Source organism: Trichechus manatus, unplaced genomic scaffold, assembly GCF_000243295.1.
Source record: "Trichechus manatus latirostris isolate Lorelei unplaced genomic scaffold, TriManLat1.0 scaffold00059, whole genome shotgun sequence".
In the NCBI taxonomy this organism is placed as follows: Eukaryota; Metazoa; Chordata; class Mammalia; order Sirenia; family Trichechidae; genus Trichechus; species Trichechus manatus.
Genome location: NW_004443995.1, coordinates 9,598,850 through 9,622,641, shown reverse-complemented (window position 1 = coordinate 9,622,641; position 23,792 = coordinate 9,598,850). Strand labels below are relative to the sequence as shown.

The window sequence follows — 23,792 nt, the reverse complement described above, 5'->3', positions numbered from 1 at the left end:
ATAGTTGCGAAAATGGACTCAAGCATATCAATCAGCACGAAGATGGTACAGGACTGGGCAAAAGATTTCTTCATTCTTAAAAGATAACTTCCTGGAAAGCAAGGTCAGTGCCTGTCTGTTCACTGCTACACTTGTATCACTGAGTGGAACACCTGGCATACCAGAGGCATTCAACAGATGTCACTGAATGAATGTATTCATCAGAGATACCCTTTTGAATATTGTGATCCCCTCCTACACAAATTCGATTAATCTTGTTATAAAAAGCAATTACAGAGTAACAGAATGACTGTTTATTTTCATTATTATTTAAAATATTTCACATTATTATTTTCTCAAAACAAATACCATACAAAACACTGAAGGAAGAACATAAAACAACTGAATTTTAGAGTTTTTTATTTTTATGACCTAAATCAGCAACCGCCTTTATACTGTTATTTACAGGTCTTTCTTTTCAAAATAATGAAGCAGCATACTCTGATGAAACCATTTTTATTAGCTCTGCTAGTTCAGCTTTTAAGGATTTCTCCATCAAAATGTAAACAATTATTTTTTAATCAGCAAATAAATTGCTCAGCAAACACCCTGACTCTTACTCTATCTTTATTCCCCAAATTTATTAGCGAACTTCTACTCTCCTTTACTAATTATTGTAAGGAATATATGTTTTATAGTTTGAAAAATTGATAAAAATATTTTTTATATCTCTTAGAAGTGGGTTATCCTCTAAAGGTATGTTATCTGTTCCAGAAAACTATTACCTTAAAAGATGCTACCAATATTAAAAATCATACATATTTACTACTGAAGACTGAGGGACTATTAGGAAGTAAACTGAATGGTTTTTCTATATTCTAGAGGTGAGTACAAGGGATTTTACTAAAACATTAATAGCTTCTTCTCCCTATTTCACAATTACAATATTTTATTGTGAAGATGGGGAAAGGAAGATATTTCCTCAAGATGTCTACAAGAAGCAGATCATTAGTCACCAGATTTTCAAATGGGAAAAGGTTAAATTATACTCCTCAGTAGGCATATCTATCAATTGAAGTAAGGGAATTCAATGCTTATAGCTTTGAGAAATCAAAGTCTGAGAAAGATAATAACAACTGACCCCTCAGAGAGGGCAGACACTTTATCTGGAATGACAGATGGCCCCTTCTGAAATGACTGAGTGTGGCAACCCTATGACACTTGGTCACAAGGTGTTTGTCCTCTCTTCTCTACTATCTCTGTATCTCTCGTCCCCTACTCATTCCTAACCCCCAAAGCTTATCCCAATATTAGGTCCTGGGGTCAGTGTGAGTATTTTGAGACAGAGAACAGCTGAGGTATAGAAAAAGGTTCTATAAGAGAATGTCTATGTTATACATTAATTGATGATCTTTTTTTTTTAAAAAAAGCTTAAGATCTGTCTGCTTTTTGTGTTTTGTTCTGGTTCATGTGATGTACAAGTAGCCATATCAAAAAGTCTTGAACTCCAAAATAAAGCCTTCTGAAGTTCTACTCCAAGATGCCTGAAAAGCTATTATTTTGCTTACTAAAAACTGGTACTTTTTTACTTCTAAATGTATGGATTACTTATAATATGTAAATAAAAATCAGGGTGCTGGAAAAATAATGCTATGATTTTAGGGATATTCCACAATTAGGACACATTACAGATGACTGTAATTATGAGTTTGTATTGGTGATGGAGCCCCGGTGGTGCAGTGGTTAAGAGCCTGGGGGCTAACCAAAAGGCTGGCAGTTCAAATCCATCAGCTGCTCCTTGAAAACCCTATGGGGCAGTTCTACCCTGTCCTATAGGGTCACTATGAGTCAGAATTGACTTGACGGCAACAGGTTTGGTTTTTGGGTTTTATTAGAAATGCATCTATTACACTGTTATACTCATAGTTCCTTTCTGGAAAATGAGGTAAAAATGTTTCCTGTCAAATGAATTCCTGATGCATGCTACAACATGGATGAATCTTGAAAATATTATGCTGAGTGAAATAATAAGCCAGTCACGAAAGGAGGAATATTGTATGATCTCACTTGCAAACATACAGGGACCAGAGCTTATTGGTGGTTACCAGGGGTGGGAGGAAGCAGAGGAGGAAGAGTCACTGCTTAGGGGGCACTGAGTTTCTGTTAACTGTGGTGGAATAACTTGGAAAAGAATTGTGGTGATGGTTGTACAACATGATGAACATAATGTCACTGAATTCTACTTGTAAAAATTGTTGAACTGAGAAATGTTTTGTTATATATATTTTTTTTACCACAATTAAAAATCTCTAGTATGCAAAAATAAAAACGTAAAGTTTCCTGCCATACGGCTTCATGTTTTGTACCACAGGGCCCTCTAACCTGGTCACACCAGCCTGTAAGGTAAGTGAAGCTGAGGCAAAGGCAGCCAAAGCCATTTGTACACATGCTCAGAGAGGGTCTTGCTGCCGGACTTGACCCAATGAGAAGCTCTATTCTGGACAGTGACCAACCAATCGGATTGAACCCTTTCATGATAAGTTTGAATGCTGAGCACTGAGAGAGAAATATAAGCAGTAGGATGACAATGAAGCTGTGAGACACACAGAGAGAAGACAGTAAGTAGAAGCATGAGTAGTGAAAACTATGAAGAAGCAAAAGCAACAGGATAGGGAGGGGAGAGCTTGGCAGGCAGAAACAGCAAAAAGAAGCAAGAAAAAAGGGGAAAAAAATTAAAGAGAAAACTCCTAGAAATTGAAAGCCTGTTATGTCCTGAATGGCATCCCAGTTCTTCACAAGGACCAACTGTGAAATTGTTAATATTCTTATAATAAAACTACAACATCTGAGGTAACATGAGAGAGTGTACCAACAGGTTATTAATAATGTTTTCAAAAATAACAATAGCATGAGATGCCATCAACAAATAATCATTACAGCAAACACCATCTTACCAGAGAGTTACAAAACACTTTTGTATTATAGAAAATAACAGGAAGTATGTGAAACTGGAAGGCTGTTGGAGGACTGGCCAAAAGAGAACGCTCTATCTAAGGATGCTACTCAGAAAGGCTTTGACTCAAGGTCTCTAAAGACCACAAAGGCCAAATGACAAGATAGCCTGGATCCAAAAGGTATGAAATGCTAAGCTCTCAGGCCCTTTAACAGAGGCTGCGGTAAAAACCTACCAGGACAGACAGCAAAAGAAAAAGCTAAAGGAAAAATAAAAGCAACAAAGGTCATCTATACACCCAAAGAGAATTTTTCCAACATCCTGGGTTTTATATTTAAAAAGACCTAAAAATAGCTGCCTACTCGAGTATGCTCACCAAGCCATAACTGTGTGTATGCAAAGGTGTATATCTCTGAGGAAGGATGGAGCTTTGGATTTAAAGGTTGTATTCTTCTGTTTAAGGAGTCCCAGTGGTGCAGTGGTTAAGTGCTTGGCTGCTAACTGAAAGGTCAGTGCTTCAAACCCACCAGCTGCTCCATGGGAGAAAGATGTGGCGATCTACTTCTGTAAAGACTACAGCCTTGGAAACCCTATGGGGCAGTTCTATTCTGTCCTATAGGACAGCAATGGGTTTGGATCTTTTATTCTTCTGTTCTAAGATGTCCTCAGTCATAACATAAAACACCAATTTAACTAGCGTTTTGAAGGAAACTAACAAAAATTAAATGTGCATATTGACTGCAAATTAGCATTGCAATAGTTAAAATTTAAAAGAAAAAAATAGTGCCTTAGAATTGAAGAAATACAGTATATTTCAAAAATTCTATCTGCTTTGGGACAATCTCAAACTTTCCTCCATGACATTATGCAGGGTAAAAATATCAATTGTTTAATTCAGCAGTTATTTTACTATGACAATTAATATGGCTTAACTTGTGCACAGAGCTCTGGTGGTGCAGTGGTTAAGAGCTACAGTTGCTAACCAATAAGGTAAGCAGTTCAAATCCACCAGCTGCTTCTTGGAAACCCTATGGGGTAGTTCTACTCTACCCGATAGGGTTGCTGTGAGTCGCAATTGGCTCTATGGCAATGGGTTTTAACTTACATATGAAACTCAAAAAATGTACTTTCACTGATTTATAAAAATGTGCTTTCCCCCTCTGCTTTACTGTTTAAAAATCCTACTGAAATTCTTACCGTCCATAAGCAAGAGGGAATAGAAAGAAAAAGTATCTAAGGAATGGTATTTTCATAAAACTTACTACACTAGGGCATTCTAAACTTCTACAGACTGCTGCCTATCCTGCCTCTGGAGACCCTTAAAGATATAAAAATTGTTTTTCTTATTGGATTTCAGATATTAAACCTGCTCTCTCACTGGTGTTGATCTTGTAATTTCTCCTACCAGACCTACACTGCTTGCGAGTTTTGTAGCTGACCACGGCAAGTAGTTGAAGGAAGTTGTTGGCGGGCAAAGCCAATTTTCCTCAAGTAAAAAGGCCTCTCTCTGGGTTTGCTGTGTCAGTCATGACTGTCATTCGTTGGTCTCTGGGTCCTTTGCTTTTACACAGTTCTCCTTTTCAGTTATTAAAGGGTTTCACAAGAGGCGATTTACTGATAATCTCTAGATCTTCCTTTCGTTTGTTCTCCCTTGATGTTCATTATCCCTCTTCCTTGGGCCATCTGCATGTCTAATTGTTAACACACAACTGTAGCTATCACACCAACTCTTCACCTCTCCTGCTCAGGAGCTCTATTTATTCGTCTTACGTTTCCCTTCTTTTTGGCTCAAAACTGTAAATTTTCTTACAAAACACATTCATATTATTAATAAATAAGTAGATGAAAAAAATGATCCATTATCTTACTTCCATTTTTGGTAGTTGAACATTTCCTCCCAGTCTTCTGGCTTATTCAAATCTTTTCATGTACAGTTGTAATCACAGACTAAGTAGCCTAAATAATTTTGCATATTACTTTTTCATTACTTAATTTTCCCGGGAAGTAGTCTATGTTGTTATGCAAATCTCTTAACAATAATTCTTCTTGCTGATCAATATTGTGTCGTGTGGATGTATACTAAGTTAAATATTTTTCTTGCTTTGGACAATTGGTTAAAAAACTTTTTTTTGTTATTATATGTAATATTGTGAGGGGCACCTTTGTAAGTCTAGCTACTTTTATATTTTAAACTGTTTCTCTAGATATACTTCCAGAACCAGAACTACTCAGTCAATGAATGAACAATTTTATGTCTATAGGCGGCATAAACGGTTACACGCTCAATGATCTGCTGAAGGACTGGCCGTTCTAACCCACCTGGACGTGCCTCGGAAGACAGGTCTCGGCAGTCTGCTTTTGAAAGGTCACAGCCTTGAAAACCTTATTCTACTCTGCACACATGGAGTCGTCACGAGTTAGAATCGACTCCACAGCAACTAACAACAACAACAACAGATACACACTGCCAAAATGCTTTCCACTCTTATCAGTAATGTACAAGAGTATGTTTCTTTGAACTATTCCCACCATTAGCATTGTTTGACCCTTCTTTTTCACCTAGCCGCCTACACTCTGTAACCCCAAAAGCAACCACAGTGTCTGCTGCTGCTAATGCACTGAGATCCTTCTTTCCTTTCACATAACACAGTCCCATTCCAAAGGGGAAAGGTAGCCTCAATAGGGCCACCCTGAAAAGACCCTGCTGAGACTGAGTAAAAGTGGTTCCTGGGATTGAGGGAAGTTGTAGATGTGCATTAAAAGTAAATTGGAACCAGGAGTAGGAAATGTCCTGCGGCTTATAAAGTTAAGATTTTAACATTTTAGAGTCTTCATTAAAGAAATGTGAAAGTGGACTTCTTAGCATATCTGCTGAAAAATGAAGTAAGGTGGCTGGTGTGAAAGAAAGGAAAGAAGACTGAAACAGGATCTCTATGTTGCATTTTCAGGTCTCTAATGATCTGCTCTTGGCCTTCAAGCTCCTCATCTGTAACACGGGAAGCCCGGAATAAAAAACCTCTGAAATGCCCTCTATACTGCATGGCCAGAAGTCAAGCTAGAAACACAGCACAGGATTTGCTCTTGGTCTGAGGGCTGGCTGGCTTTGGTGCTATGCTTTATACATTTTACGAGAAGCCCTGAAAGACATCTGTAGATCACCCTCTTCAGAACATGGGCTGAAAATTAATCTGGAGAAGGCTATACAAAGCAGTAAACACTCATGTATACAGAACCATGGGGTTATGGAGGCCTAGTGGTGCAGCGTTTAAGAGCTTGCCTGCTAACCAAAAGGCTGGCAGTTCAAACCCTCCAGCTGCTCCTTCAAAACTCTATGGGGGCAGTTCTACTCTGTCCTATAGGATCACTATAAATTGGAATTGATTTTGATGGCAATGGGTTTTTGATTTAGTAGGGGCTACGGCAAGAGTGGTAGGCTCAGCTTGGGGCCAGAAAAGCTGGTATTTTCCTTCCAATTTCCCTGTTGACATTTTCACATCTTCTGCTGCATTTTCCTTTGCATATAGTCTAAAGCTCAGCAGGATTTTAAACAAAAGGAATCAGTACTTGTGGCAGGAGGGAGGAAGTGGGTCTTGAGAAAAGGGAAGAGACATATTTTATAGCTCTAATTTCTGAGAAATACAAATTCACTCCCCTCCCAGCCTCCCCACATCCTTCTCTTCCTTCCATCTTCCAAGGGGGTGGGTAATCTGGGAGACATGGTTAGGATTGTATGTTGCCCAGCCCATGCTGTTGCTGTGTGCCACAGAGTTGACAGCGACTCACAGCGACTCTACAACAGAGCAGAACTGCCCTATAGGGTTTCCTAGGTTGTAATCTTTAAGGGAGCAGATTGCCAGGTCTTTTCTCTCATGAAGAGGATGGTGGGTTCTAAGAGCAGACCTTTTGGTTAGCAGCCGGGACTTTATCACTGCACCACCAGGGTTCCTTAACCAGCCCACAGAAAAAGACTGACCCTAAATTACTTTGGAATCCTGACATCTGTAAAAGGGGATGTATAATTTTGTTCCCGGAGTGATGATCACTCGCTAACAGAAAAGGCCTTCCAAACAATATACTAAATTGTCGCCTCCCCTATTTCCCAAGAGAGGAAGTGGGGAAGAAGGGTGGTTAAAAAGGGACTTAAAAGCCCTGCTTTTCCAGGAAAACAGAGGCAAGATTGGAACATGTATAAAAAGATTTTAATTTAATTCATATTCTTTAATTAAAAAGTTTGCTTCTCATTAAAACATTAAACTTCACATTATATATATTTTTAACATAAAAAATTGCCTCGGTTTCTTTTTGTGCAAATTAGAGTTAAGTTTCAAAAGAAATTATAAAAGATTATTACAATGTGCATTACTACAGCTGGATAATTAACAAAAGTTAGTTATTTCATTAATGAATCAGAAGTGATTAAACTGTAACCTGAACCTAAAGAAAATACTACTTTTATAAATATTAATTCCCACTCTGCTCATTTTTGACTGCTACTGTACTTTCAACGACCTCAACATTCAAAGGAAACTTCCTCGCTAGTAAACTTTTTACCAGAAACCACAAAACCTTTCCTGCGTATACAGACACCAACAACAAATTATGTGAATTCGGTTTCATGCACTGTGCCAAACCTCACTTAGGGATAGTTGTAGACACAAGTAAAAAACCTGTGTGCCACGGCTGCCAGTAAGATGATTTGGGCTATTGTAAGAACACCAGTCTATGTCCAGCAGACCTGTGCCACACAGCAGAGTGATGTGAGCATGGCTTTGGTGCCAGGGAGACAGATGCGAGTTCTGGCTCTTGCGCTCCCTGGGGCTTTGTGGCCTTGGGGCAGCTCTTACCTGTTTTATAAAATGAACATAATAATATCTGTCTCATAGGGTGGCTGTGAAACTTACACAGGATGACACATATACAGGGTTTAGAAGAGTGCTTAGAACACAGCAAGTCCTGAAAACAAAAGCTATACATTCTTTTATTCAACTAATAGGTATCTAACACCTATTTTCTGTCAGGCACTGTTCTAGTCACTGAGAATAAAGCAATGAACAAAACAGGTATTTCTCTCTGATGAAATACAATACTTAGTGTTAATATCTAACACTTAAATAGTGCTTAATATTATTTACTATTATTGCTAAACCGATGGTTCTCAAAGGCGGGGCGGGGGTGGTGGTGGTGATTCTGCATCCCAGTGGACACTGGCAGTGTCTGGAGACACTTTCGATCGTCATAACTGGGGGGGTGGGGGGGTGAAGGGTGCTACTGCAGACCAGGGACACTGTTAAACACCCTACAATGCACAGGACAGTCCCTCATAACAAGAATTTTTGGGGCTAAAATATCAATAGTGCCGAGGTTGAGAAACCCTGTTGTAAATGTTTTATGGATTAACACAGTTAATCTTCAAAATAACCCTATGAAGTAGTAACTACTAGTGTGACTATTTTGTTATTATTTTATAATAATGAATAGAATATATATTACTATATAGTGTATGAACACTACATATTATACATATATATTTATAGTGATACTATATATATTATATACATATATATATAATGTAGCCTTTATGAAGTAATATAAAAATTATATATGGATACTTTAAACATAATCTCCTAGTGTTTGTTTTGTTTTTAAATTCAGATGATAGATTTTACAAAACAGACCTGGAGTTTGCATTAAAAACAATGGCCACATCATTGTGCCATCTAGATTTTAAATTATTAATAATTTCTCCTGATATTCAGTCAAGTGGTCTTTTGTGTCACATGTGAAATTGGGACATTAGATAAAGAAAACAGTGCGGTATACTGGAAACACCACCAGACCAAGAGTTCAAAGATGCAAGGTTTAGCTTGATTCTCTAGCTCACAGGCCATGGCATCTTTGGGTGAGCTGCCTGAGCATCAGAAGCTCATCCTCCCCCAAATAGGGCAGTAGTGTCTTTTCTGAGGATTCAGAGGGTTGTGGTAGGATAAAATGAGTTCACATTAATGGGGGAGGAACAATTTGGAAAAGGAAGGTGAGACTGGTTACATAACTTGAAGAATGTAATCAATGTCTCTGAACTGTGTAAGTAAAAATTGTTGAATTGGTATATATTCTGCTGTGTATCTTTTCAACAACAACAACAAAAATATATTATCTTTTAAAAATGAGATTACTTGTGAAAGTGCATGTGAACTGCGATGAGCTTTGCTGCTGCCACCACCGTTAGGTTACATATAGTGAGTGATTTTTTTTTTTTTTGCTGTACATTTACTCAGTCCTCACCACAGCTGTGAGGCAGGTACGCTGATCAATACAAGTGGAAGATAAAAGAAACTGGGCACAGAGGCAGTAAAGATTACAAGGTTAATAAGTGGCAGAACAGGGGTTCCTACCCAGGCAGCTTGACTCCAGAGCCTGTCCTCCTGACCAATACGGCGGGCCTCTCACTACCAGTGGTTGTTTAAGCCATTAAAGACATGCTCTCATATTAGCATGTCTCAGCTGGTCAAGGCTCATCCTCTCCTTCATTTCTAAGAGTCCCTCTGCTCTGCAGGATGCCGTTTCTACTCCCCAGTCCTGACTTCTAGCCACCTGATCCATGCATCAAAGCAAAGACAGATGAAGTCTCATTTTATCTATTTTTTGCCTTTCAAAATATGCAATATGTGTGCACAATACATGTATTCAATATAATGTAAAATCCAAAGGCACAAAAGGATATACTGTGACAATTAATTCTCCTTCCTTCTCTTGTTTCTATGCTACCAAACCTTCCTACTGAGACAACCAGCATTGCTGGTTTCTTGTATATCACTCCAGAAATGTTCTATAAAGCATATTTTATTTTTCTAAAATAAATATACAGCTTGCAGCATACCAAACATACTACTTTGCAACCTTATTTTTTTTCACTGAAAAATATCTTGGAGATCAGTTCACATTAGTATTTATTTCCAGTTGCCAGTGAATCAATCCTGACTCATGACTACTCTTGTGTATCAGAGTAGAACTGTGCTCCACAGGATGTTCAATGGCTGATTTTTCAGAAGTAGATTACCAGGCTTTTCTTCTGAAGTGTCCCTCGGTGGACTCGAACCTCCAGTCTTTTGGTTAGCAGCCTAGCTCATTAACCATTTGCACCAACCAGGGACTCCATTAGTACATACAAAGCTCCCTTTATTCATATTAATATCTAAAGAATATTCCAAAATTTATTTAAACAATTCTGAATAGATGAACATTTAATGTACTTGTGATAGTTTAAAAATTCTACAATGAATATCTTATGCACATATTTCTCACACTGCAAGAATATATTCAGGATAAATCCTACAAGCGGAATTGTTGACTCATAGAGTATTTGCCTTTTAACATTTTACTGAAATAGCTAAATTGCTCTTTATAGAGTTATAACAATTTATACTTCCACTTTAAACGCATGAGATCACCATTGAATGTGACGTTTTTCTACACTCTCATCAACAACATGCCAGAAAAATGATTTATCTTTGCTAACCTGTAAAAGATTATATTTTATTATACTTTTAATTTTCATTTCTCTTATGATTAGATTGAAAATCGTTTCTTGTGTTTCAAGAACCAAATATTTTACTTTTTTCTGTGAATGGTCTGTCCATACTCTACCCATTTTTCCAATGAGTTGGCTCCTTTTTTCTTATGGATTTGTAGGACTCTTTATCTTTGTGGGAAATAAATACATTACTTAAAAACTGCAAATAATTTCTCCCAGTTTCTTATTTATCAGTTGCTTTTTCTGTAATATTTGACTTGTAATTAGTGTTGATTTTCTCAAAAAAAATTCTAATAGCTTTTGGGTTCCTTTCATATTTAGCTCCTTTCCACTTGGAGAGTATAAAAACAATCTATGCTTTCTTTTAGTACTTCTGTGGTTATTTTCCACACTTTAAATCTTGGAAACACCAGAATGTACTTTGGTGTATAGTAAGAGTTTGGATTCAACTTGTTTTCCAGATGGACACCCACTTGTCACAATATTATCTACTGAATAATCTATCCTTTCACCACTGATATGAAATGCCAGTTTTATCATATGCAAATTTACAGTTATTTGGATCTATTTTTGACTTTCCAGACTGTTCCACTGATCTGTCTGACAATCAATATACCAGCATCACAGACTATTTTAATTATTGTAGCTGTGTAACAACCACCACAAATAATAGTTTTAGTATCTGGTAGGGCTAGTTCCCCTCATTATTTGTCTTTTTCAGAATTTTCCTGGTTGCTTTTAAGAATTTAGAATCAAATGGTATTTTTATTAGGATTGTAGTATATTTTCAAATTAGGAAAAACTGATGCCTTTACGATACTGAATCTTTCCATCCATGGACATTGTATACTTTTGCATTCGGTTCAAGTCTCCCTCCTCCTCCCATGTCTCTACCTCTTTTGGTGAGGCTCTGTAACATTTTAAAGATTTTTTTTTCCCGCCATATGTGTTTTCCTTTATTCTTATTTACTCCTAGAGTTAAGAATGTAATTCTATCTGGTCAATGGTATCACATATAGGTCTTATTTATAAACAGACATGCCAGTAAGAACTGTTACCTACAGTTTTATATAAAAAGTCATTCATTTTTGTTCTGGTTTTGGGTGACTGGTTCTTGAAACCTTAGCAAATTCAGGTTTGAAAACATAACATACCTCTTTTTAAACTCCAGCCAAGAAATACTTCTCTCCCAAAATATTGTAGCATGAAAAATAGAGCTTCTTAGATTTTTAGAAACCTTAGTTTCACCTTAAATTTTGGTAGTACACAGATCTGAGTAGTGTTACATTACATTATTAACAATTTATATTAAACTAGAAGCACAAAACTTACCTCCTAAATTCATTCCAGCTTGAAGACATTTCTGAAGTCTGCAGGCAGGACAATTCTTCCGTCGAATCTTATCAATGATGCAATCATTTCTTCCAGCACATAAATAGTTGTGTTGCCCTGATTAAAATAATAAAGAAAATTGTTAAAATAAAGATGATTATACTAATATAAAGTACTACTATGTATAACCAGAATATGAAGCTTCCCCTTTCTTGTCTTGAAATTACTTCTTCAAAAAAGTAGAAGCCAAAGATTTATGGATAACTCACACAAGAGGATGATCAGCTTGATGGCACAGCTGAGACTTTAGATTACTCAGATCTGGGCAAAGCATATGCTTAGAGAGTAGAAGTTACTGGTGAAATATAAAATTGTAGCCTAGCTCTACTATTCACTTATTTATTCAAAAATATTTACTGAACAACTACTCGGTACCAGGCACATTTACAGGCACTAGGGATACAGCCATGAACACGACAGACCAAAGTCTGCTCCTGCTAGTTGGGCGAGATACACAACAGATAAGGTAAGTAGGTAAGACATATAAAACGTTTGGTAGTAATAAGTGCTAGGGAGAAAAATAAAGAAGGAAAGGGACATATAATTTGGTGGAGGTGGGAGAGGGTGTTGAAAGTTGAGACAGAGTGATAGGGAAGGCCTCACTGGACAGGTGATTTTTAAAATGAAGATCTGAAGGGAATGAGGAAACTAACTGTGGATATCTGGGAAAGAAAACATGCCACACAGGTAGGTATGAGGTAGGGCAGGATAAGGGATGCCTGGCATATTCTAGGAACAGCAAGAACACCAGTTTGGATGAGCAGAGAGAATGAGTGGAGAGCAGCAGGAGATGAAGACAAACAGCTAACATAATCCTGCTCATGTAGGGCCTCCCAGGTCATATTCAAGACTTTCACTTTTACTCTGAATGAGATAGGAAGCCACCAGACTAGAGGACTTGGAGCAGAGGAGTGACGTGAGCTGATTTACATTTAACAGGATCACACTGGCTGCTGTGTTAAAAACTGACTGCAGTGGATCAAAGACAGAAACAGGGAGAGCAGGGGTAGGAGGTTATTACTCTAATCTAGTGGAGAGATGAGGGTGGATTGGATCAACATGGTTAACAGTGAGGGTCATGAAGGTAGTCAGGTTTTAGACGTACTGTGAAGGTAGAGCTGCCAGGATTTGCTGACAGGCTAGATACGGGACATGAGAGAAAAAGGAGAGTTAAAAGAGCCATCAAGATTCTTGGGCTCAACAACTAGAAAAACAGAACTGCCAATAATTTAGATGGGGAAAACTGTGGGAATATGTGGTTTATGGGGAATTATGGCCCACAGCAGCAACAATAACACCCCAGCTCAGCCCTGGACATGTTAAGTTTGAGATATCTGATAGGCACGTAAGTGAAGGTGTCAAGTCGGTGGTTAGGTACACAGGTCTAGAGTTAGTGAGAGGTCTGGGCTGGAGATGTAATCATGTTATGGTCATTATTTTAAGCCAGGAGAGTAGATGAGATCATATAAAGAGTGATCACAAACTGGAAAGAGAAGAGGTCCAAGGACTAAGTTATGGGTCACTGAAAATATCCAGATGAAAGGAGAGGAGTTCCACCGATTACTGTGAAATGGTGAACAGGCTCTAAAACACTCCCTTCTGCCTAGTACCCTAGTTGAAAATTAATAAGTTACCTGGAATAGTGAGAAAACAGGACTTAAAGGTCAAAAATATTCTCTAATACCACCTCATTCTCCCATACCGCCATCCTGGGAGACTATTTCCAGTGGATATTCTGTCTGTGATCCTGCTGAATGTAAATCAGATCACATCACTCCTCTGCTCCAAGCCTTCCAGTCTGGTGGCTTCCCATCTCACTCGGAGTAAAAGTCAAAGTCTTGAATATGACCTGGGAGGCCCTACATGATGTTTTACTTGCCAGAATTTCTCTCAGTCCCTACTCTTAACTAGTGACTACAAAAATGGTGGGGTTATAAACAGATAGAAACACAAGAGGGAAGTTACTGTGGTGGAAAAGATGGGCTTCATTTTTGACAAACTGAGTACATAGCACTCAAACTTCCGCTGTTACAGATTCCTTTACTTAGCTTAAGTCATCCTTCCTTAAGGAATCCTCTGTTAAAATCTGGCAACTAGGCAAGCCATTAACAGCAAGAATTCACTCAACAGATTTAGTGATTCAAACATTTAACAAGAAAGGTACAGGGGGAATGAGACACTGGCTGGTATGCTTTAACGGCATTTATATCAGGAAGGAGTAGAGTGCTGCTTAGAGAAGCGCAGGCCTGGATGAAGGCCTTTGGTAAGAAGCCTTGACCAGCCAGCACAAGGCCCCCAGGTCTCCTAGGTGGCAGATAGAGAGAGGAGGGGAGGAGAGGGGAAGCGACAGAAGGGGAGAGGAAAGGGAGAGAGGAAGAGAGGGGGAGAAGAAAAGAGGGGGCAAAAGAGAGAGGTGAGAAGACCCTGAATGCAATTTTGACCTAGTTGAAATGAGTTTAAAAATCATAAGTCGCTAAACCATGCTAGACACTGTCATCTGTATGATTTCTGATGTGACCCCATAGGAAGCCTAGGAAGCAGGTACTGTATTTTCCTACTTTCTCAGTTGACAATGCAAAGGCCCTGCTTTTGAATTCACCTCAGCCCCAGCCAGTATATAGTTAGAGGTCAGGAGCTTGGGCTCAAAGTGGACAGGCTCTCTCACTTACTACTCCCGTGGCCTTGGGCAAGCAATTTAACCCTCCTCAGCCTTACTTCCCTAAAGGAACCCACAAAATGAGAATAGTGCCTGCCTGGCAAGGATAAGTGAGATGTGTGTAAATTTTACATTAGCCCTAAGCCTGAAACACAGTACGTATCCGATAAATGACAGCAATTGTATCAATCATCCTAGCAAATACTGTCAACCTAGAGTTCTATAATCAATGAAAATATTTTTCCAAATGAAGGTGAAATAAAGATATTTTTGGATAGACAAAAGCTAAGAGAATTTTTTTTTTTTTTTTTACTACCAGAACCACATTACAAGAAATGCAAAAGGAAGTTCTTTAAGCTGAAGGGAAATGATACCAGATGGAAATCTGATACACAGAAAAGAAAGGAGAGAAGTGGAAATGGTAAATACGTGGGAAATTTTATAAGAAACTTTCTTAATTTTCATGAATTCTTTAAAGTCAAATGGGTATTAACCACTACACCATCAGGGTTTCCATATAGCCCATAATACAGTTTTATTATTTTTATATGTATATAAAATATTTTACAACATAGCAGAAAGACAGGATGGGATATAAATGAAACTCTAGAAATGGTGCAATATTAATTTCGGGTAGCCGGTGGTAGCCCTGGAAACCCTGGTGGCATAGTGGTTAAGAGCTACAGCTGCTAACCAACAGGTCGGCAGTTCGAATCCACCACACGCTCCTTGGAAACTCTATGGGGCAGTTCTACTCTGTCCTGTAGGGTCGCTATGAGTTGAAATCGACTCGACAGCGGCGGGTTTGGTTTTTTTTTGGTTTATGGGAGCCATGATGGCACAGTGGTTAAGAATTCGGCTGCTAATCAAAAGGTCAGCAGCTTGAATCCACCTGTCGCTCCTTGCAAACTCTATGGGGCAGTTCTACTCTGTCCTATAGGGTCGCTATGAGTTGGAATTGACTCAACAGCTATGGGTGGTTTATGGTAAGAGTACATACTATAGTCCCTAGGGTGGTAGTTCTCAAAGTATGCTCCCTGGACCAGCAGCATGAGCATCACCTAGGAACTTGTTAGGAAGTTAAACTCCCAGGCTCTACTCCAGACTTACTAACTCAGAAAATCTGGGGATAGGGCCTAGAAATCAGTGTTTTATACAAACCTTCAGGTGATTATGTGATTATGATGCATACTGAAGTTTGAGAAACACTGCCTTAGAGCAACCACTGGAATAATGGAACTAAGAGGTGCTAAAGAGACAAAAGAGGTATAAAATGTCATACCAAATCCAAAAGAAGACAGAAAAGGGAAAACAAAGGAACAAATAACAGAGGTAATAAATGTAAAAGAAGTGCCAAGAAAATTGTTATAAACCCAATTTTATAACAATAATTAAATGTAAATGGTCTCAACCTTCCAATTAAAAGGCAATGTAGTAGGCTAGATTTAAAAAAGCAAGACCCAAGTGTATACTGATATGCATTTTAAATATAAAGGCACAGACAGGTTAAAGGATGATAAAAGATATACCACACAAACAGTAAGCATTAGAAAGCTGATGTGGCTATATTAAAATCAAAGTAGACTTCAAGAGAAAGTAACACCAAAGGTAAAGCAAGTCATTTTATAATGATTTTTTTTAGATGTAACAATTCTAAATGTGTATGCACTTAACAGTAGAGCTTCAAAATACAAGCAACAACTGACAAAAGGAAAAAAAAAATGAATTCAAAATAATAGTTGAAGATTTAAAAACCCCTCTCTCAGTAACTGATTTAAAAATTACTGTATAGAAAATCTGTAAGTATACAGAATATTTGAACAATACTGGCAACCACATTGACCTAATCAACATTTAGGTCACACAACCGCATAATACACATGTTCTTTTCAAGCGCCCACGGAAAGTTCACTGAGATAGATGGATGTATCACATCTTAAGCTATTAAACAAGTCTCAAATTTTATAAGGATTGAAATCACACAGAATATATCTTCTGACCTCAAAGAAATTAAACTAGAAATCAACTAACAAAAATATATATAGAAAAGCTTCACATAATCGAAAATTAAGCAGCACACTTCTAAATAATTTATGGGTCAAAGAAGTCACAGGGCAATTTCAAACTAAATAGTAATGAAAAACAAAATATCAAAAATCTGTGAGATGCAGCTAAAGGAGTCCTTAGAGGAAAACTTTTAGGTTTATAGTCTTACATTAGAAGAGAAAAAAGGTCTAACATTGATGATCTAAGATCCCACTTTAAGAAGCAAGAAAATTAAACCCAGAGTAAATCAAACCACAATACAGGTATACCTTGTATTATTGCACTTCGCTTTACTGTGCTTCATAGATACCGCTTTTTTTACAAGTGGAAGGTCTGTGGCAACCCTGAGTCAAGCAATTCTATTGGCACCATTCTTCCAAGAGCATGTGCTCACTTTGTGTCTGTGTGTCACAATTTGGTAATTCTCACAATATTTCAAACTTTTTCATTATTATCATATCTGCCATGGTGATCTGTGATCGGTGATCTTTGATGTTACTATCATAATTGTTTTGGGGCACCATAAACCACGCCCATATAAGATGGCGAACTTAACTGATACATGTTGTGTGTGTTCTGACTGCTCCACTGACTGGCCATTCCCTGTCTCTCTCCCTCTCCTCCCTATTCCCTGAGACATGACAATATTGAAATTATGCCATTTAAGAACCCTACAATGACCTCTAACTATTCCAGTGAAAGGAAGAGTTGCACATCTCTCACTTTAAATCAAAAGCTAGAAATGATTAAGCTTAGTGAGGAAGGCATGTTGAATGTCAAGATGGGCTGAAAGCTAGGCCTCTTGTGCCAAACAGTTAGCCAAGCTGTGAACGTGAAGAAAAAGTTCTTGAAGGAAATTTAAAGTGCTACTCCAGTGAACACACAAGTGATAAGAAAGTGAAACAGACTTATTGCTGATATGGGGAAAGTTTTAGTGGTCTGGATAGAAGATCAAAGCAGCCACAACATTCCCTTAAGCCACAGCCTAACCCAGAGCAAGGACCTAACTCTCTTCAATTCTGTGAAGGCTGAGAGAGGTGAGGAAGCTCCAGAAGAAAAGTTTGAAGCCAGCAGAGGTTGGTTCATGAGGTTTAAGGAAAGAAGCCATCTCCATAACATAAAAGTGCAAGGTGAAGCAGCAAGTGTTGATGTAGAAGCTGCAGCTCACATCCAGAAGATCTAGCTAACTCGTGAGGGTGGCTACACTAAACAACAGATTTTCTATGTAGATGAAATAGCCTTATACTGGAAGAAGGTGCCATCTAGGACTTTCACGGCTAGAGAGGAGCAGTCAACGACTGGCATCAAAGCTTCAAAGGACAGGCTGGCCTTCTTGTTACGGGCTAAGGCAGCTGGTAACTTTACGTTGAAGCCAATGCTCATTTGCCTTTCTCAATATCCTAGGGCCCTAACAATTATGCTAAATCTACTCTGCCTGTGCTCTATAAATGGAACAACAAAGCTTGGATGACACCACATCTGTTTACAACACGGTTTCCTGAATATTTTAAGCCCACTGTTGAGACTTACTGCTCAGAAAAAAAGATTCCTTTCAAAATATTACTGCTCATTGACAAGGCACCTGGTCATCCAAGAGCTCCCATGAAAATGTACAAGGAGATTAATGTTTTCATGCCTGCTAATGTAACATCATTCTGCAGCCCGTGGATCAAGGAGTAGTTTCAACTTTCAAGTCTTATTATTTAAGACATGCATTTCATAAGGCTATAGATGCCATAGACAGTGAATCCTCTGATGGATCCGGGCAAAGTAAATTGAAAACCTTCTGGAAAAAATTCACCATTCAAGATGGCATTAAGAACATTCTTAATTCATGGGAGGGGTCAAAAGTCAAAATATCAACATTAACAGGAGTCTGGAAGAAGTTGATTCCAACTCTCATGGATGACATTGAGGGGTTCAAGACTTCAGCAGAGAAAAGTAATCGCAGATGTGGTAGAAACATCAAGAGAACTAGAATTAGAAGTGAACCCAAAAGATGTGACTGAATTGCTGCAATTTCATGATAAAACATTAGCAGATGAGGAGTTGCTTCTTATGGACGAGCAAAGAAAGTGGTTTCTTGAGATGGAAACTACTCCTGGTGAAGATGCTGTGAACACTGTTGAAATGAAAACAAAGGACTTAGAATATTACATAAACTTAGTTGATAAAGCAGTGGCAGAGTTTGAGAGGATTGACTCCAATTTTGAAAGAATTTCTACTGTGGGCAAAATGCCATCAAACAGCATCGATGCTACGGAGAAATCTTTCATGAAAGGAAGGTCAATTGCTGCAGCAAACTTGACTGTTGTCTTATTTTAAGAAATTACTACAGCCACCCCAACCTTCAACCACCACCATCCTGATCAGTTAGCAGCCATCAACATCAAGACAAAACCCTCCCCAGGAGCAAGATTATGACTCGCTGAAGGCTTAGATGGTGGTTATAAATTTTTAGCAATGAAGTATTTTTTAATTAAGGTATGTAACTGTTTTTCTAGACATAAAGCTATTGCACACTTAACAGACTGCAGCATCACGTAAACATAACTTTTATATACACTGGAAACCAAAAAATTCATGGGACTCACTTTACTGTGATATTCACTTTATTGTGGTGGCCTGGAACTGAACTCACAACAGCTCTGAGGTGTGCCTGTACACTGGTTAGTCATGAGCCGGAGCTGACTCTACTGCAGCTAACAACAACCGGGCCCTTCACTACGTAACATTTAAGTCCAAGCTCTTAAATAAATAGCTTCATTGAGCTACTGGGACACAATAAGGGGAGACGGTCTTGTCAGAGCTCAAAGATGTGCGTAGCATAATTTATTGTCATTTCTAGAAAAATACCTCAAAGCTTAGATCAGAGGTACTTGATTCAGTAACACTGAATCACTGTTTTTATTACTGGGGTTATACTGTTATTATTTAGGAGTTCTGGGTACAAAAATGGTTAAACACTTGACTACTAAACAAAAGGTTGGTGGTTTGAAACCACCCAGAGGCATTTCAGAAGACAGGCCTGGCGAACTGCTTCTGAAAGGTTAAGCCTTGAAAGCCCTACAGAGCACACACAGGTCTACTCTGTAACACATAGGGTCTCCATGAGTCAGAAGCAACTCGGCGATAACTGGTATTGTTATTATGGGCATGGAGAATAGTATGTGTTGTGGCTTACTTTAACAAAATGAAAAACGTTAAAAGATTGGTCACTTTGTATAGTCATATCTCTACTGTCTGGTGGCGCAGTGGTTAAGTGCTAAGGCTGCTAACCAAAAGGTCAGCAGTTTGAATCCACCAGCCTCTCCTTAGAAACTCTATGGGGCAGCTACACTCTGTCCCATAGGTTCGCTGTGAGTCGGAATTGACTTGATGGCAACAGTTTTTTTTTTGTTTTTAATTCACAAGTACATACACACAGGTAGGCCCTGCGTCACAAACACTTTACTTACAGATACCCAAAACTACAGAAGAACAGTGCAGCGTGCAGCCAGCACACCCCCTGCCTGTCTGACCCTGGCTAACGCTCAGCCCTCAGCTGTGGCAACACTTGTGGCACATCTTCCCTGCTACCTCCTTTCTTAACCTTGGGAAGGAGCCCTATTCCTGATTTCCTTTGGCTCAGCTAATTTCCTATTTAGTGACATCTATAGATACAAACCCATAGATGGCAATGGGTTTGATTTGGTTTTGGTATACACACGCATACTTCAACTCCCCATCAACATTCTGCTACTCTTTAACTATACCTGGAAATACAATTTATCCTGTTCCATTCCATTTGGGAGCTAAGCAATAACTATGGCTGCCAATCAGGGTAGTACCCCTTTATCAAATAAAATACTAAAGTTTTCAGGAAAGTTAGATCAGAAAAGAAGTCCTACAAATGCCTTTTAGAATCTGTAAAGAAAGATTCACAGAGAAGATGGTCCTTGATCTAAGTCTTGATCTAAGAAGGTATTTACTAACTAGGCAGGTATTAAGGTGGCTCTAGTCAGCAGAGAATGCTCCATGTTATGGGTTTTAAAAAACTGACCTATCATCAAACTTTGGGAGCACAACCCTCTTACATACAGATGGCTACTGTTTGCACAAAATGGGAATGTACTGAACATCGACCTTTGTCCCGGCCCCAGTTCTCCAGCCTTGGCCCTCCTTTCCCATCCCCTCAAAGGTGACATGTGGGGGCCTCAGGCTGACCTGTCAGACGGGAATGCTCCTGCAGCTCCAGGTAGAAGAAGCTCCAGGGAGCCTACACCTATGGCCTCTCTCTATCCCCTTTCTTACTCTGTATCTGATTAGTTATGTTTGAGAAGAATAAATCGGGTTTGTGTGCCTGAGCACAGTCCTCTTCTTCTTGGGGGACACTTCTTTAGGGAACAGTATTCAGCCTCCACCCCTGAGGGAGGCATGTCCTCATCCAGCACTGTCTGTATCTGCGCCTAATTATGGAGTCCAGGCAGCAGGTCCTTTTGGTTTTTATCACTAAGTTATATTTTTCAACTTACTTACCAATGCAGTACACTGGTAGATTTTTATCTCCCACCAACCACTCCTTTATTTTTCAATGTGTTCAGAACACAGTGCTGTTTAACAGGTCCCAGAGAGATGAAGAGGAGTCCCTGACTAGTACAAATGGTTAACGTACCAAAAGGCTGGAGGTTTGAATCCACCCACAAGTGCCTCAGAAGAAAGGCCTGGCAATGTTCTTCCGAAAATTAAACCACTGAAGACCCTATGAAGTGTAGTTCTACTCTGACACACTTGGGGTTGCCCTGAGTTGGAATTGATTCCGAGGCATCTGGTACTAGTTAGAGATTAAGAGGTGCCCAAAGCCAGAATCCTTGAGATTCAGATCTCAACATCAGGGACACAACACAGGGTGAGTTCCTGAGCTTGAATCCTGCAACTAGGATCCCATGGTTCCCCACAATCCACTTCCCCATTTTGCTCCCCAGTTCCTAGTTTTCCAGATCTGAAGCTCAATATTAGGCAGGGATCCCAAAGAATGTGGCCACGGTAGAAAGCAAATATTGGGGTGCAAACCTCTTGATGACAAGTAAGGCTTATTTTCAAGCTTTTTCTATTGTGTTTGTTTTCCTTGTAAAAAACAATCTGTCAAAAAAATTTCACCGAGTTTTGTTCTCCTCTCAAATCTTACTTTCATGCTTACCATGTTATGTGAAATGTAATTTTCTTTTTCACAGCTTGAAGGTATAAGAGAGTTTAAATAAAAGAGACATTAACTTAAAACACAGTTTAATACTTATCACTATTTGAACAATATTTTGCTTAATAATTTGTTACACATACAAAGCCATTAGCAAATCTGAGGGCTTTGTTGTTGCTCTTTGTTAAAACATGGGAACTACACTCTTTAGCAGGTAACCAAGCTTTTTCAGAGTCTCTCTTCACCTGACTACCCTGATGGATACTCTAGAACAACCAAACTTTATGTTCAGGTAAGCAGGGCTTCAAACCCCTGCTGAGAATTTGCATTTCCACCCCAGATACACCAAATCAGAAATCTATGTTTTAACAAGATCCCCAGGTGATTCTTACGTACAATGAATTTTGAGAATCACTGCTCTACTAGTAAAGGTGCCCTGGTGGTACAGTGGTTAGTGCACTTGGCTGCTACCAAAAGGTCTGTGGTTGGAACCCACCAACTGCTCTGTGGGAGCAAGATATGGCATTCTGCTTGCATAAAGATTTACAGCCTTGGAAACCCTACCGGGCAGTTCAACTCTGTTCTATAGGGTCACTATGAGTTGGAATTGACTTGACGGTAGCGGGTTTGTTTTGTTTTGTTTTTTGGTTTGGTTGCTCTACTAGTGGTTTTCAGAATTGGTCCCTAACCAGCAGCATTAGCATCGCCTGGGAACTTCTTAGAAACGCAAATTCTGAGCAGGGGTTTGAACCGGTTTGAAACCCTGAAGGTAAGTTTCTCTTTTGTTAAGAACCACTCCTTTTCAGCATCAGAAAGGCAATTTACCAAATCTCCTTTAAAATTAACTTTTTTGCTTAAATCTCCTTTTCATTTTTAAAGGTCCATTTGTTGTCCAGCTGGAGGATTTTTTTTTTTTTTTTAAAGCAGTTGACAACTGCCCAGCAACAGCAGCCTGTGTTTGCAGTCGCTATTCTGGGCTACATCACATGTCACTTACATAACCTTGTTTAACTGCTCTTGAACTGGTTCTAACAACCTGGGAAACAGATTAGGGCAGTCCCAGCAAATTCCCGCACTGCAGATTCTGATGAGTGATTTCCCATCCCCCCTCTGTCCTAAATCTTATAATGTTGCAGGGTGAGTAAGACGGTGTCCGACAAGAACTGGTTATTCATTGTTAGACCCAACTACAACATTTGATAATTAACTTCCTCTGCTCAGTTTAAACCAGTCCGGTCTGCCCATAATAAACCAATGAACAGTGATCCCCACTGCTGAGGTTTATGAGTTAGCCTAGATTAACATGCTTTAAAATGTCAGCAAAAAAATAATTCTCACGTGAGCAAGAAGTATGGGTTGCCTTTGCCACCTTTAAACACAAATCATTTGAAGTTATGTTTTTGGGGATTCTAAGATTTTAATTCTGAAGTCAGATTGGACTTGTTATTATTTTTTTTTTTCTGAATGGTTTCAAGAGTTCTTCCCATGTGGGTTAGCACAAAATTCCCAGATAAACATTCTTCTCAGTGTGAAAGGTGTTGGTTTTTCATTTTTTAAAAAATATAACTTCTAATTATCATGACTTGCATTTTGAGCACACTGCATTTCTTTTTGTAAAAGATAAAGAAAATATTCTATGACAAAAGCCAAGTGCTACTAAGCTTTTAACCTCAAGGGCCATTTACTGTGCTGCACAGTAAGAAAAAACAAGCAAGTCGCTGACAAGGAATAAGAAACGTTTTTTCAGGAGGAGTGACTTATGTCTAACACACATGCAATAGTAGGAATTTAACACGGTTGTACTTCACTAAGCAAAAACACTTGTTATATAGATAAACTAGTAAGTTATTCAGGGCAGTGGGCAGGGAACTAACATTTGTCGAATTCCAATTATTCCAACAGGTGCTTTGCCTAATCATATCATTTAATCCTTAAATAAAATCCTATGGGAGGAACCCTATGAGACTGGTAATATTCTTCCCATTTTATCAATGAGGACACACTCAGAGAGGTTAAATCATGTGGCTAGCTTAGCTGGGATTCATATTTGAAACTCTGA

At 38.8% G+C, this 23,792-nt stretch overlaps 1 protein-coding gene across 1 annotated transcript in view; it reads right to left on the bottom strand.

Moving 5' to 3' along the window:
* NR3C2 (nuclear receptor subfamily 3 group C member 2) overlaps positions 1-23,792 on the bottom strand; it is a 371,722-nt gene that overhangs the window by 91,603 nt on the left and 256,327 nt on the right. The window contains exon 4 of the mRNA XM_012556240.2: positions 11,796-11,912. Within this exon, the coding sequence (XP_012411694.1) occupies positions 11,796-11,912 (117 nt within the window). The remainder of the gene's footprint in view (positions 1-11,795; positions 11,913-23,792) is intronic.